The sequence below is a fragment of the Drosophila santomea genome, chromosome 3R (genome assembly GCF_016746245.2).
Source record: "Drosophila santomea strain STO CAGO 1482 chromosome 3R, Prin_Dsan_1.1, whole genome shotgun sequence".
Taxonomy (NCBI): Eukaryota; Metazoa; Arthropoda; class Insecta; order Diptera; family Drosophilidae; genus Drosophila; species Drosophila santomea.
In genome coordinates, this window is record NC_053019.2 from 17,839,858 (window position 1) to 17,855,945 (window position 16,088).

The 16,088-nt window shown below is 43.1% G+C and overlaps 1 protein-coding gene and 1 long non-coding RNA gene across 2 annotated transcripts; one reads left to right on the top strand and one right to left on the bottom strand.

Moving 5' to 3' along the window:
* Window positions 1–8,500: 8,500 nt before the first annotated feature.
* On the bottom strand, window positions 8,501–11,227 carry LOC120453921. Its single transcript, XM_039638856.1, has 4 exons — window positions 10,838–11,227; window positions 9,897–10,745; window positions 9,198–9,777; window positions 8,501–9,086 (listed from the first exon to the last, which is right to left on the bottom strand). The coding sequence occupies exons 1-4, from the start codon at window positions 11,146–11,148 to the stop codon at window positions 8,592–8,594; spliced, it is 2,235 nt and encodes a 744-aa protein (XP_039494790.1). The 5' UTR covers window positions 11,149–11,227; the 3' UTR covers window positions 8,501–8,591.
* A 2,585-nt stretch (window positions 11,228–13,812) lies between these two features.
* LOC120452549 lies at window positions 13,813–15,242 on the top strand. The gene is made up of 3 exons (XR_005616476.2): window positions 13,813–14,003; window positions 14,094–14,550; window positions 14,607–15,242. It is a non-coding gene; the product is annotated as an uncharacterized LOC120452549 (long non-coding RNA).
* The last annotated feature ends 846 nt before the right edge of the window (window positions 15,243–16,088 follow it).

Below are 16,088 nucleotides of genomic sequence, written 5' to 3' on the forward strand. Positions count from 1 at the left end.
AAAATATTATCCTTAGGTATGTATTAACTTAATTATTGCTAATTCATGCAATCTTGGCTAGATGCTGCATTTTTGGACGCAATCAAAGGGAACTCCTCCATTCCAATCCCGGCACAAAGTTTTGTCAAATTCTAACTTAATTTCCTGCTTCGCTATTTCCGGAACTTGCCGAGCAGCTGGAAAAACTTTTCGCCTAGTCGCTCAACCAGGGTGCTAAATATCAAATAGCTACAGCACATATGCATATGTATATCTAGTTATGCAGTTGTCTTGCGAGTCCTTGGGTAGAACGATGCTCGCATTCATCCATTTTTAAATGCGACCAACACACTTGGCCCATTTCTTATGCCTTGCTTTGTGGCAGCTACCAGAGCTGTAGAGTTGCCAAAATGGCAAAAGTTTTTGGCAAATTATAGCGCCGGCACATTCGCAGAAGCGGAATATTTGAATTTAATTTCGGGACAGCGGCTGAGTCAAGAAACGGAATAGCTGCAATGGCGACAGCAGCTGTTGAGCTACTTTAACAGTCTGCTAGCTCATTAAGTTCTCACAAACACATAAGCACGGGCACACATATACACAAAAAGGACGAGAGCCGGGGCAATATAATGCGGCACACAAATAAATTTGTCACAGAAAATTTTGCAACTTTGTGTAATCCGCGGGGGCTCCGAAGGCTCCTTCGAGGGTCCACCCAAGAAACCGCAGCGCACAAAATCTAGAAATCAACGAGTTTATCTCATTAAAAAGTTATTTTCCGCAGCAGCTGCAAACACACGCCTTCGGGAAGAGGAAAGGCGATGGCGACGGCGATGGTGAAGGCGAAGGCGATGGCGACGGTGCAAGGACTTTACTACACATGCCGGCACAAGGAAAGGACCCAGTTCCCTAGATGGACAGGGGGTCGCGGGGAGCCCGCCATGTGTACTTAAAAGTACAGCCAGCTACGAAATATGTAAATCCACTTCATTTAATTTCGCATTTAGCCAAAATGCTAACAGCAAATGACAAATATTCTTGTTAAGAGGCATAAATGCAGAATTGGCGAGGGAGGGGAAAATGAGGAAGTGGCGGGGAAAGTGCTAGGAGTACACTAAAACCTATTTTATTGATAAATAATTTTCCCAAATTTCCAATCGATTCACTTGACCCGCCTAAAAAACCATACATTTTTGATTAAATACCAAATGTGCTTGGAATAATATTACTTACTAAAAACTTGTTACTAAATACTTATTTTATTGATAAATAATTTTCCCAAATTTCTCAATCGATTCACTTTAAGACGCTTAAATAATCATATATTTTTGGTCAAATACCAAATGTGCTTGGAATAATATTACTTACTAAAAACTTACTAAATAAATTTCCCAAATTTCCCAATCGATCCACTTTAAGACGCCTAAATAATCATATATTTTTGATCAATTACCAAATGTGCTTTGAATAATATAAAAAACCAGATTGATTGTATATCTACGGGGAATATTCATAATCATCGATATTATCGATTTGTAATTAACTGATTTTTTAGTTAATGCTATTAATAGTTACCAATAAGTACAAAAATGACCAGAAATCGGCTTTATTTGGTAGCAGATCTAATGATTTTTGTACCCTAGTCTATGCCACTATAATTTATATAACTATGATTTATAATATAATTTATTTAATAGATAATAATAATAATATTATAATTTAATATATAACATAAATAATATTATAATTCATAACTATAATTTTTCTCTAAGTGCCTTAGCCCGACTTGACTTGGCTTGGCGTCTATCCAAATGGGCCTCCGGCAGCGGGAAAGCCTCATGGCAGTGCCATCGTCCCTGTAGTTGCCGGTTTCGTTGATTTTGCTGGTGGTGTAGTGCCTGTGCTCGACATACTTTGCCCCAAGTATTTTCGAACTACGCCGTCGCCGCCAAAAAGACAAAGTACATTTCCGCTGGCAGTTTCCTGTTTCCGGTATTGCTTTGATCCAGCGCTCGGCACAAATCCTTGCCACAGCTTATTGTCCTGCTGCAGGATGGCAGCGCTATTTCCATAATAACTCGCTACAATCGACTCGAAAATTAATATGGCTAAGTGCAATCGAAAGCGAGAATGGCAAATCAAACAAGCAGGAGCACGCAAATGAAGTTGAGGACCATCGGCAAGGTGGGAATATCCTTTTATTCTCCACCATCCAGTTGCCCCAGTCTGAGGATTTCGCTTCCACTTAAGCTCACCTGTTTCGTTCTGTCAGGGCATTTTTGTTGACCGTTTCTGAATGCTTTAGCAGTTTGGTCAATATTTGTGCTGCGCTTTTGCGTGTCCTGTCCTAAGTTCCCGAAACCTGCATATGCAGATGTCGTAGACGCAGCATGACTGCACTGAAACAAAGTGTTGGTAAGGAAACTCTTTGAATAGCACAATCGAATGAATCAAGTTATTCACAAAATGTAGCTGAGGCTAAAAACGTTTTAGAAACACATAATATACCGACAGTGTTTCTAAAGACGTTTTACAATGACGTCGAATGCTTAGACATTTTACATTTTTCGAGTGCAGCAATCCAGGTGCTTTTAGTCGAGCTCTCCCTTCTCTTTTTCAATGGGTTAACAACATAAAAACAGGCTTACACCTCGCTTAAGCCCAGCATCCCACTGGTTTTTACCTCGGCTTCAGTTTGGGCATTTGGGCAGAATATTTACCAGCCCCACTCCACTCGGCTCACCTGAGTTCCTGGACACCTGAGTTTCTGTCTCTAGATTCTCCAGCAGATTAGCAATGCAACCACCGCCTACTCCTGTAACATTCTTTGCCGTTCGAAATTTATTTTCGACAAATTCTAGTTCCCTTGCCGTGTTCTCTCATTTGGTGTAATGGATAAAACTTGTCTAAAACTTATTGAATGTATTTTCCATTTCATGGATGGATATCCATCAATTTGTGATGGGTTTTTCGTCTGCTATCATAGCTTAGTTCTCCATTGCATGCGGTTGGCTTGGCCTCAATGCATCATTGGTCATAACAAAAAATCCAAACCCAGTCTTCAGTCCTTCCAATCCCTCTGCAATGGCCTCCTTTTGTCGAGCCCATTTTGCGAGTTTTCAACCCAGATAAGTGCAGACAGTCGAATTGAATTATGCACACGTTCTATATGCCTTTCAATTGTTTGTGGCCACACTGCAAATGTGCTGCATATTTTGCTGAATCAACTCGGAGGCATCTGAAATCATAATTGATCTGCTGCCAATTCGAGTTAGACTCTGTACGAGTTTTCAGTTTTGGAAGCGGTTCAGCTACAATGCTAATTGCTGGCAGAGTTAATGGCCTCTAACCTCTAACATCTAAAATAATTATTAAACTTTATCTAACTCCTTTTAAATCTCTAATCAATGACAGTCCTCTGAAACGAACTAGCTTACCTTTCTAATGGTGCGTTCTATTGATTTCTGTCGGAATAAATACTTTCTAGAACATATTCGTAGGCGAGCAACTTTCTTCGACCGCTTTGAGGTTTTAATTTGCGTTAGGTTTCGACAAACTTAATCGAGATTCCAATCAAAGGTCGACCACTTCACTCACATACACACTCGCCCATTCTCGTGGAGTCCCAAAACTTTATGCATCATTTGCATGGCAAACTGCTTGACGCTTTAGAACTCCAACCCCGGGGGGTATTAATGGAAAACGATTCAGCTGAAAATTAAAGAAAGCTCGTACGAAATTCTTTAGAAGTTGGGCTATCCTGAACCCATTTCGAGTTCCATTGATCATCCGAATGCTACGCATCGGCCCACATTTACTGCCAATTTGCTGTCGCCTTTGAGTTGCCTTTGTGTTATTTACTAAAAACTTAAAGGACTCAATAAAATTGCCCTGGGATGCACGCGCCGTTCCCGGATTCCCTAGCCCCATCTGCCATCTGGTTGATCCTATGCAAACAGGCAGATAAAAAGTTACCCACTGACTGACAAGACCAGAAGCAGGTCTTCTCGTCTGGCACTGATTGTACGTCCTAGATCTGGGTTTCTCAACTCGCCATCTGCCCAGCTGCCCATTTGCCCTGCGCGCCGAAAGGTCAGCATTTGTGTTTGCTTTGTAATTTGTTTATGCAAAATTGCCAGAGCAATTTCATAATGGGTCAAAAGAGAAATCAACTTTTGTCGAGAGTGCTTTAAAATGCATGACAACCACAGCCAGTAGTCGGGCCGGAAAATGCGCCTGATTGCTGCCAGGTTGTTGTCGTCGTCGGCTAAATGGACCGGATGTCACAAACTAAAGTTGTCAGTCGTTGTTTTCCTTTTTTTTTTTTATTTTTACCTTTGCTGAAGGTATTTGAAGTTTGGTCAGGTCTTTGTGACGCTTCAAAGGATATGGAATAGGTTTAAAAACGATTCGACTTGCTTGGCATGCTTTTAAATGAAAACACATGCAACAATAATTTTACTAAAACTCGATGGCTCTTTATAAAGCATTTCTGCGTTTTTAATGGTCCATATGAACGGGTATAGCTGCCTACCATTCGCGTCGAAGAATGCGAATTTATAAGCAACATTGTTTTGCCAAGGATATTTAAGATTCGGCTTTCCAAAACTACTTCTCTCACAAGCCTGCTTTTTTGCAATCACACACACACACTCACTGGAATGGTTGTGACCGCCATTTGTTGTTTAGACGCCGGACCGTCGGGTTGATTTGGCTTTTAGTTTGCTCTGTTCCCCCCGAGATTTGCCGTCTTTGTGCCATAAAAAGAGTTTCCATTCGAGGCTCCGAGGTTTCCATGCGAGTCCCAAGTTTTGCATAGTTTAAGGCTTTTAGTTTTAGATATTTGGCACGACAACTTTCTGCCAGCAAAAAGCTGAGGCGTCTTGTGCCGCTCGGTGTTAATATGATGAGCATTCTTTGGGTACCCATTTCCACGTTGAGGTGATGGCAAATCGCATTCCCGTGGGATGTTTGCACGGAATCAATACAATATTGGGATCGACTCGGAAAAGTAATTGCAAATGTTTGCAAAATTGCTATTTGATGACGGAAGTGCAATGCATTTCCCGTCTGCGCAGTCTGCATTTTCCGCTTGCAGCTCTGTACGTCCTGCGTCTGTGTGGAAATCGAGTCGGGTGCCTCTCACCTTTAATGGACAGGTGTGGGTGGAAATGGGGAAATTGTGCGAGGGGAGCAACAGTTGGCCTTGGATAAAGTGCCACTTGGTTTTAACTGAGGCTTAGCTGACAGTTTTAAAAATCTTCTTTGCAACTAATCATATATATTAAGTTTTTGATTAATCAATCAATCGGAAAAAGGAATAAAAACATATTTTTATATTTTAATATTTTGAATAAAGAGTAAGAGAGTAATATTTTTAATTATTATTATGTGACTAATATATGTAGTATTTATATTTTTTTTGCAATAAAAGTTGCGAAAATAATAATAACAATTAAATATCAAATTTTCCACTGGCCTTTTAATACCCTTGCTTATTTGCATTGCTTTCTTTCCCTGCAAATAAAATGAATTTGAATTGTAATAATTACGCGGAATTTTCCTTAATCATTTAAAGAGGCTGCAGTATAAGTGGACTCACATATGCGAGATGTGCGAATACGTTAAATCGCATATTTATTTACCTGAATGGATGACCAGCGATTACAAGTATCCCAGTTGGAGGGCCAACCCAACCGAACCGATGCATTTGCGATGCAGCTGCAAGTGCAACATTTCACTGTCACTTATGCATGTCCGCTTGTCATTTAAGCACAGCTTGACTCAGGACTATATATGCAAGTACTCGAATGTGAGTGTAAATGTAAATGTGAATGTGAATGTGAATGATCGGCGAAGGGATATATGTATGTATGTTGTTTTATTAACGACTGGCAGCAGTCTGAAGGCTGAAGTCCCTGCCGGTCTGCTGATGGGTCCAGTGAATTAAATTGTAAAGATTTCTCTTGCCCTCAATGGCCGCCCTTTTGATTTTTTGATGTGACTCAGCCCTGCCCCCATTCGGTGCACCGATTTAAATTAATTCCCCGGCAGATTACACCGCCATTTCACCGACTTAATGTACACAGCAAGTTAACGATGTGCCAAGGCAATGCAATAAGTTTCGAGTCACTCTGGCATCCTTCGAATGCCATAAGTGCGAGTATATGTGAGGAATTTCTTCAATTTTGATGAGCAATTAACTTATTAATGGTCACATGCATTCCTTCACAAGCCATTATAATTTTAAATGATTATCTCTAGTTCACTAATTAATAGGTTTCTCAGGGTTTGCTAGTAATAGCATAAATATTTCCCCATACCGAGCTGTAAATGAAAATTAAATATTACTGAAATATTCAACAAGTGCTAAACTTGATGGGTTCTTTTAAGGAATCAAGCTGCTCAGACTTAGAGACAAGACAAGAGAACTTGCTCCTGTCGGTCAGGGCAAATAAATCCCACGGACTCCCCTCCGCCTTTTAGCAGATACGTCGATTCGCTGGGAAAGCATTCATTAAACTGACAAATCCGGGAGAAACAAAGCGCGAAACTTGGCTGGCAGTGCGTAATTGACTTGCTGCTGAACCCCAGAAGCCCGATCCAACGGGGAATGCCTGATGGGAGTGCTAAAAGTTACGTCCTTGTCATAGTTCTATTTGTGCCCCCTCCAAGTCGAAAGAGTCCTTCGACTTGTGGCCGCGTTGCGTTTCCTTCGTGACTTTTAATACTCTTGGTGAGGCGTTTGGTAAACTTCTTTCAACTGCAATGATATCTGAATTAGGTACCTGGTAAAAAAATAAAATAAAATTGTATGTGCATATACATATGCATGTTTCTTGAAACTATTTATGTAATTTTTTGTAATTTTGTAATTCTAACTTTTTCTTTTCAATTTCTACTGATAGTAAAGATATTATTGCAATTTCTCGTTTCCACTTTTACTAGCTGAGTAACGGGTATCTGATAGTCGGGGAACTCGTCTGTAGCTTTTCTTCTTGTTTTTTATCTATTTTTTCGGCGCTTACTTACGATAACTTTATGACTCTTATCGCTACAAATGCGCTTGTATCTGGGCACTCTCTGCGTATCTATGTATCTGTATCTTTATTTCGCCAGCAAGTACATTCCGAGCTCGCCACATAAAAGTAAAGTGTAGCCAAGTTGATGCCATCGGGTGCTGCAAAGGCGGTGGTGGCTGGATGTGAATGGTGGTGGTGAAGTTTCGGGGAGCAGAAGTGGAGCAGGAGCAGGAAACCAGCTTACTTCTAAGTAACTTATGCCATAATTTTACCCGATCCCACAGCCCGACGAAACCGAAAAACACTGGCCACACTGCCGGCGCATCGTAATCGCAAAAAGGAGTCGTCTGGCAAATATTATTTTTTATATTTATTCGACTTTTTTCGCCCTTGCTGCTTAATGTTTATTATGAATGTTACTCGTGAGCGTATTTAGTTAATTTTATTTCACACAAGAGAAGTCAGAAAAAGGGCGACCTCCGCCGGAATGTTGGCTCATCTTTTTTCTTTACTTTTCCCTCTTTACGGACTCCAGTAGAGTTTTGGCTGAAAATTAAGTTAACGCCATCAGTTGGGTCTATGAGTGTGTTTCTGCGGCAGGGCAAATTAGAAGCCAAACATGTCGAAAAGGCAGCCGCTTATCTGCGTTAAGTAGATGAGAAAAGTTTGCGGCTCGGCGCGTTGATAAGTTGAGTTACCAGTGCACATACATACATACATCTTTCATGAGAGTTCCGACGAAATGGGCCCGTGAACTCATATTCAGCCCCTCCACGTAAATTCCTGTAACCCCTCGATATAACACCCACTCCCAGGAACGTATCCAAATAGATATAGAAGATAGACACACATTACCTTAGGCGAACCAGCATATGCATTAATTTGTTTATACTCGCTGAGCTTTGGCTTTGCTAACAAGACGAACTTCTACTCATTGTTCAAGCAGCTTTCTTTAACCTCCCCCCAGTACACTGAAAACACAGATATATCTTGTTGAGAACAACTTTAAACAGAGTCTTCAAATAAAAAGCCCCCCTAGTTTGAAATAGTTTGTGAGAAATTTGAAATATTTTGCCGATTCCGGAATTAAAACCTTTTGGGCAAAGTTATCTAGCAGTCACACAATGCCCACTGAAGCTGTGTTTAATATTACACTATTTTTCGAGTGTATGCCCATTTTTGATGGCTTAGTAGACCAGTGTCAACGGCATTGGCTGTGGAACTTGCAAGGCAGGAGTAGCCAAGGAGAGTGTCATTAAACTGGCGACACTGTTGCCCAATCTCCGCTGCTTAAATGCAAACTGCTCAACTTTGTTGCACTCGCAGTGCACTGCAATGACCTTTGGTCGAGGTGTGCCCCCCGGAATTGTGGGCGTGGCTGCGGGGCAAACACGTTGTCAGCGACTTAATTAGATCTCAGTTTATACGAACGCGGCACTTTATGGCCAAAGGTTTAAGGTGACCATTAGGTCGAACGACATTCCAAGCCCTCGAGAATGATAGGGACTAAGTGCGTTTAATGCTTTGAAAATATGTATACTCAGAGTACAATGTTATGCAATTATAGTTGCTGGTGAAAAGGGCTACAAATTAGGGAGTTTTGTTCTTCTGCAGGTAGAAAAAGCGATTGCCAGGCCCTGGCAGAAAGACAGACTCTCGAAACTGGTCCAAATCGAACTTGTTGGGCTCGTAGACAAAGGCTTGCGGCTGTGCAGTTGGAGAGAGGTGCGAGTCCTTCGAAGTGTGCGATTCCCTCACTTCAGGCACTGCCGGCTGGTTCCAGCGAGCCAGCATTGCCCAGAAGTCGCCCTCCTCCTCCACCTCCTTCTTCTCATCGATCACCTCCGGAATGGATTCCTTGCTGGAGCTGGAGAACTTGGGCCGCACCTCCAGGCACTGCTTCCGCCGCGCAAAATCCTGCTCGATTCGTTGGACAATCGGTTGGCGGCGATCCTTGACCACCTGACACAGATTCTCGCCGTGATGGAGGTTCTCATTTATGTAGTTATTTCGACGAACTATCATGTCCACTTCGAACTCCTGGTCGATGCTCAGCTCACATTCCCGGAAGTCGGCGTATAGAACCTTCGGGTAGGAATGTAAGTTCAATACTTTGTTCAAAGTGATCTTCAGTACCCTTTGCACAACGGTGACTTCTCTCTCTACTCAGTGACTCTTGTTAAAGTTTATACCTACCCGTGTGTTCTTTTCCAGGGATCTCAGTATTTGATTCCCCTGTGAGTTGCCTATGTTCATGGCGGCCATTTCCAGGCTTATCAGAGGAGTGTGACTGCGCAGAAGGATTCCTATGTCCCGGGCAAATGAGCCCTGGGTGGTGTTGATCCCGGAGATGTTGAGGGCCCACACATGGGGTGTGCCGATAATGCACGTGATGAGCGAGTGCAGGGCCAATTCATTAAGCGGATTGTGAGCCAGGCCCAGATACTCCAAGACCCCAACCTGCGATTGGCTCAATGCCTCGCCCAGCACAATTGCAGAATTGGCGCCCAGCTTATTGTGCTCCAGCTGGATGATGCGGTACATCATTGGGCGCTTCAGCAAATAGGACAGACCTTCGCTGCACTCATCCGTCATCTGGTCAAAGCCAAAGTCCACCTCTTCAAGGGAGTCTAGGCTCTGCAGAGCGCGGGCCAGGATGCGAAACTTCTTCATGCTCAAGCGACTGTTCCGAAGCCTGAAGGTCTTGAGGTTTGGTAAGGATCTCAGTCCTCTGCTAAGACGAACCATATCACCGTCTGAGAACTTCATATACCGGCTATAAGGTGGAATAAACAATCACTTTTTCATTTTAAGCTCATTGCTCGTAGATGATGCATCTCTGATTCCATGTATCGATGTCGTTTCTTGAGATAACTTTCCCATGTGAGAGCTTACCTGTTATAGTCCTTTACATTAGGCGGTCCCAAGAATTCCAGCGTCAAAGACACCATATTTCCAAAATAGCGCACAAATCCGAGATCGATGTGATGGCAGTGGGCATCCGGATAGTCATAGCGCTTGATCCGCTCCAGCATCAGCTGCTTGTTGCGCTGGTCCGGTTTGGTGTCCTCGTCATCAAGCACTTCTGGTTCAACGTTTATACTGAACACGTCTCGAATGGGCGGCTCCTTCTTCTTTTTCTTCTTTTTCTTTGCCGAGGGATCCGTGTTCTTCAGAGCGTCCAGTTTCTCCTGGCGACTCTTCTTGCGCTCCTTGCGTTCCTCCCGTTTCCTGGCAATGATATCCCTAGCCTGCTGCCGGTTGGCATTGCGTTGACGTCGCGCATTCCGGCGAAGTGTGTCCTCGTCCTCGGTTTCCGCGCGCCAGAAGGTAATAGCAGCCTCGCTGCTGGAACTACTGGACTTGTGCTCCTCCTCGCCCTCGTCGTCTATATCCGTATCCGGCTCATCACTGGATATCTCCTCCTCGTCGGATGACTCCGAGGATATATCCTCATCGGGCTCGCTCTCTAAATGCTTAACAAATGCATAGTCGGGTAGGGCCTGCAACTTGCGGATGTGCATGGAGCTGACATACTCCCAAACAATTTCAGCCAACTGAGCAAGCCTTCTCTGCGGCTTCACGTTCACTGGACACGACTCCACCTGCTCCACAAACTTCCGGCTCACGCCCTCCGACTTCCAGTCGAACTCGTTCCAGCGCTTCAGGTGCAACGTTTTGTCCAAAGTCTTGCTCAGTACGACGCGTCGCCAGAAGCGCTGGTCTTCGATCAAATAGCATTGCCTTCGGCAGTATAAAGCTCATTAGGGTTTCTTGCCATCGCAGATAACTATATAACTATATAAAAATCTACTTGTATACCTCCTATTACATACCTCAAAGATAGCTCCACATCTAGGGCGTCGTAAAATATCCGCATAAGCTGCGGACTAGCCTGCAAAGTTGGAGATATGCCCCGAATGCCCAGTTTGGCCAGACTCTTGACGCTCAGATTAACCAAGGTGTCCAAGTTTCCCTCAATAAAGGCCTCCGCAAAAATCTCGCGATTCCGTTCGCTGTATAGGTTCAAAGTCTGACGAGATGGCTTGAACAGCTCATATGTGGCCAGCAGGAGGGGATCGCTGGGAGCCCGGAACTTCTGGGCATAGTGCGGTTGCACAACCTCCTCATCTTCTTCAAAGTCCATGTGGAGCTATTTTTGAGTAGCTCCTTTGCTAGGTTTGTGCGTTGGACGGAAGTCTTTTTTTGAAGTTTGTTTCTGAAAGTGATCGATAAGTTTCATCTAACTTTTAACGAATCTAGTATAGGAAGTGCCTTACTCTTCATACTCTAAGAACAATATTTTACATTTCACTAAACTCCCGTACTTCCGCTTTAAAAACTGCTCGGTTTTCATTTAAAACACTGTAATTCCCGACCTGTGTGCGTAAGCAATGTTTACAATGGCTAATTTAAGAAAACTCGCCTGGGATATTTTCCACTTAAGGCGCTCTTTAGGCGTTTGCTAATATTTGCTGCTAATGTCTCACAAGCACTTGCCAAGCACTCGAAGCAAATTTAAATTAAGCTAACCTAATTGAGAAGCGGAGAGCAGTTTCTTTTTGTGGCCAACACCACTTCACTCCACTCCGAACGCCCCGTTCCGTTTGGGCCAGTATTCTGCGCTTTGTTTTGATGGCGGAGCTGCCATGAGCTTCACCTTGCCGGCTATTTTTCTACCTAATGAAATAAAAATAGATGTTGTTAGAGCTGGGTGCCTTTGTGCCTGGATCGGAGATGGCCCCCAGTTTGACAGTGGTTTCCATAGTGCATGCAGTTGAGTTGCTCTTGCCGTTGCAAACAAAGACGTTGCACTTAAGGAAAGCAAACGACTTTGCAGCAATTGTTTTATTGACCAGGGCAAATGAAATATTTATATTAATTTTTAACTTCTTTTAATTACGAACATTTTATAGGTTATAATATTATCCCGGAAGATCTACTTATCTTCCTTCCTACCTATGTGAGCAATATTCTCGTATGTCTGATTTCGACTTCATTTAAATAATCGGATCGTATAATTAAATATTTAGTTTTAAAGTTGTAAGAAAATTATTTGCCACGGTGTGCACCTACAGCCTTTGTGAATTTGTTCAACTTTGAGTATCTCTTTAGAGCAAGTGGAGCCCCATGGTCCCCAGCTCCCAGTACAAATTAAGTGCATGCCAGGACGAAATTCGTCATCCATCCCACTCCCACTCCCACTCCCACCACTACGCAGCACACACAGGACACTACCACCCACATCGTTCGTCCTTTTCTGGGAACGACAACTGCATTGCTAAGTGGAAGTTCGACCATGACTTTTGCTTTCGCTTCGTCAATCACCTTTTTATCTGGAAGGACATTACCAAGCCAGCTCAACTCGGATTCGGTCTTACCAACTTGTCCTTCCTCTCATGTCCTTGTGTGTGTGCCAAAATTTATTACAACCTTTGGGAATTCTTTTAAGTAGTTACTCGATTCAAAATAATTTTCCATTTATCACTGTGATAACAAAACAGTTTCGCCCCAGCCGCAAGCCAGCGCGAAAATGGCAAAATAACCTCCGAAGCAGCGGACATTATGAGTTGGTCGCTGTTAGGTATATACTGCCAGTGGGTGGATAGGGTATGAATGGGGTGGTTTGGGTGGTACAAGGGCGTGACAATGGCTTGGCCAAAATAAAGTGCTCCTCGCAAATCTCGCTACCGTGTTGTAGTCGTCCTGGGAGTTAAGAGCTGAAGACTGGCTGCGGTCGTTAGGGAGTTCGCCTTGTCGGTGGCCACTGGCTCTAATGATAAATGCCGGGCAGCAGGTGATTTAAAATAATTTTGGCCAGCGCGCGAAAGGAATTTGTTGCTGCCGCTGTTGCTTTCAAATTTTTTAAATTTACGAGCTGCCGTTCGTCTCACGGCAAACTTCTGACATTCCCCCAAGGCAAAAAGGCCCAAAAGTTGGCGCGATTGCTTAACAGACATGTTTGCAATACTGGCCTCAGGGTCGATCTAAGCTTCACAAATAGAAAAAAAAAGGTAACTTTCAGTCGCGACACGATGGTGTTTCCCTTCTCTGGTTTCTCGTATGCCGTAGAAGAGTTTTCCCGAATCTTTGCTTCTGCATTTGCTGCCTTTTCTAAGCATTTTTGGCTTGTTGATTTACAAAGCCCACGTCAGAGGCAGAAGTACTTGGGTAGGATATGGGGCTCCACTCGCAGGTGAGTGTGCAGGTGTGCAACTTGCGCAGACGCCATGCATCTTTCATGGCTGCGGCTCGAAGCCTTCATTTGTATTCGAGCCAACTTTGATGAACTAGTCCGGCTTTGCGGTGTGCACTTAGGGAAAGCAAGGCTACCCTTTTTTCCTATTTTAATATAACACCTAAATGTATCGAACTTGTAAGATATCTTTACATCTTTTCTAGCAAAAGTGCTCAATTCACTTTCTCATAAATCAGTTGGATACAATATCCATTACTTGGATATACTGTGCGGAAGAGGGAATACTTTACTGTCAATAATTCTGTTAAAGCTTAAATATCTCAAATAGAAACAATAACAGTAACCAGAAAGCAGTAGTTAAGTAACATTTTCAGTGTTCTGAGTTAAGCTTTTAAGCAAAAGCGAGACGCTACTGCGAGAATTATGTACACGGCCCATTGGGCAGCGCGTGTTGCGTCATTAAGCACACAGGATCTGCAGGATCCAGGATCCTTAGATGCAGAGAGCAACTGGACAGACAAGAGGGAACCCGGTGCATTTGCATAATTCACAAAGTTTCCAGGCAAATTCGTTGTTTTTGACAGTGTTTACTATTTTTCCGAGACTTCCCACTTCCCTTTTATTAAGTAATCATTTTTGGGGGCACATGTTTTTCATGCTCGAGATTTAGGAATTTGTGCGTTGTCCTCTGACCGGCACCTCAAATATTTGATAAGGCTTAGAGGGCTGCTCTACCAAGTGCTGATATTGGTTTATAACTGCATTGAGTCGAGTGCTCGATAAATAGCTCTCGAGTCGTAGATGTAAGTGATGCTTTGTTTACGCAGCTCCTTGTCTGCCCAAACCATTCATTTCGGCTATATTTTGCCGTGTTTAACATGCTTTCTATGCAGATTGTTATGGGTTCTCACTTGCGCACTGTGGGGAAACAGAGACCCTTTGCAACTCGACATAAAATCTAACGACATCGGAGCCGTTCGATACTGGCTGTCGGCAACATTTACATACTTTCGCAGGGAATTAAAATTCAGCCAAAAACAAAAGGACAAAACGAAAAGAATCCATGGAAAATGGCCAAAGTTTAGCATAAAGTTTTGCCGCTTTACATGCAAAACTTGCAATTGGCAGTGGCCGAGGCAAACATGTTTGCCATCCCGGGACTGGAACTGCTGCTGCAACAAAGTTTCCGTAAGCCGATAGGGTTCTTTGTTTTAACGACTTAGTTTGCGGTCGGTCGAGGCTTTTGCCGCTTCAACTGCGAAGTCGGCGAAGTCGGCGAAGTTCCACCGATTCTCGCTTGTCACTCCAAACCCGATCGAACTCCAAATGCGCCAAGTGGACAATTGAAAGGTGAGTCCCATTGGAGAAATAACAATATTTTGAGGATCTAACAAATAATTTCGTAGCATTTAAGGGATGAGAATATGTAAAGTTCTTCAACCTTATATTCGTTCGGTTAAGAGCGAACTGGTAATATAAATTAAAGTGGTTACTTTTATTTTTATATTTCTTATGGACCTGGCTGCACTCCCCTTTGATGTAACTTTCCTCACCTGGCTAATAAGCGAACATGTTCCGCTAGAACGTGCTTTGGGGTTTCAAGGAAGTGCCATGTTGTAGTTAATTTCAAGCGCTGCTAGAGACAGGTGCATGTGTACCTGCAAACAGAGTCACATGTGGTGATCTTTTTTTTATCATCAAACCAACGTAATCTCCTTAGCCGCAGCGCATTTGAAATGTCATGCTCATGCCCGTTGTCCCCATTGCTGTTTTGTTCGGGACTCCACTGATGAGAGTCGCAGAATACCAGCTGACGCACACCGAGAACGCGAACAAGGACGAGGACGAGAACACAGAAGGCTCTGTGGGCACAGTTGCGGTCAGAATTTTAGGTGGGAAAATACTATCATTCTACATCTACCCTCCACTCGTTGGGAAATTATATTTTAAGTTCTGATAGCCAAATTGGATTGAGTGCAACAAAATCATAACAGTTGTGCAAAAGTCTATGTACATTTTGAATGATTTGATCAGTTAAAAGATTAAAGGTGAGGTTAAACATTTAATACTTTCAGACAATTTAAATAAATTTTAAATATTATTTTTAGCCTCGGTTGTTTGTTCGATTGCATTTGTGAGAGTGCAAGAGTGCGAGAGTGTGTGTGTTTGAGGGAAACTGTGCTAGCGTAGTTGGGGCTTTCAATTAAAATTTCAACGTGCACGTAACAACTTTTATTGAAATTACGATTGCAGGCAGGTGCGCACACAGTCGTAGAAATGGCGGGGCAAAGGTGGCAAAAGGGGGGTAGAGCGAGAGCATACGCACACACCCAAACCCACACACCCACACACGCGGCAGCGTCCAGTGGCATCGCATACTTTATGGCATACTTTTGAGCGCACTGCAGATGACACAGGCATGCCATACGCGCTGGCATTTGTAAAACACGGCTCTAATGAAGCCCGAATCCGGTTGGCACAATCGGTCTGGTATTCAAAAGACGAAAGCGCAACACGCTCTCGGGAAAATGAAGTGAGAGCCCATGCACCGAGCGAAACTAAGCAGGCCGTAATTTAAAGGACTCACATTGGCATTCTGAGATGCCTTGTTTAAAGCTGAAGTTGCATTCTGATGGGGAACTATACGTAATGTAAAAGTTAAAGCTTATGCAAAATAACTATTAAAAGTTAGTAACAGTAAGCCCTGCATTCTTTTAGATATATTTCTTTAACACAAAAGGGATGGATTCAGCCTTCTCCTTTAAAACAGGTGCAGTTTTAATATTGTAAGACAGATTCAATGCGAATTGTTAAAATATTTTGGATTTTGAACAGATACACTAAGAGGACATGACATGTTCTACATGATTTAAAATAGTTTGATCGTA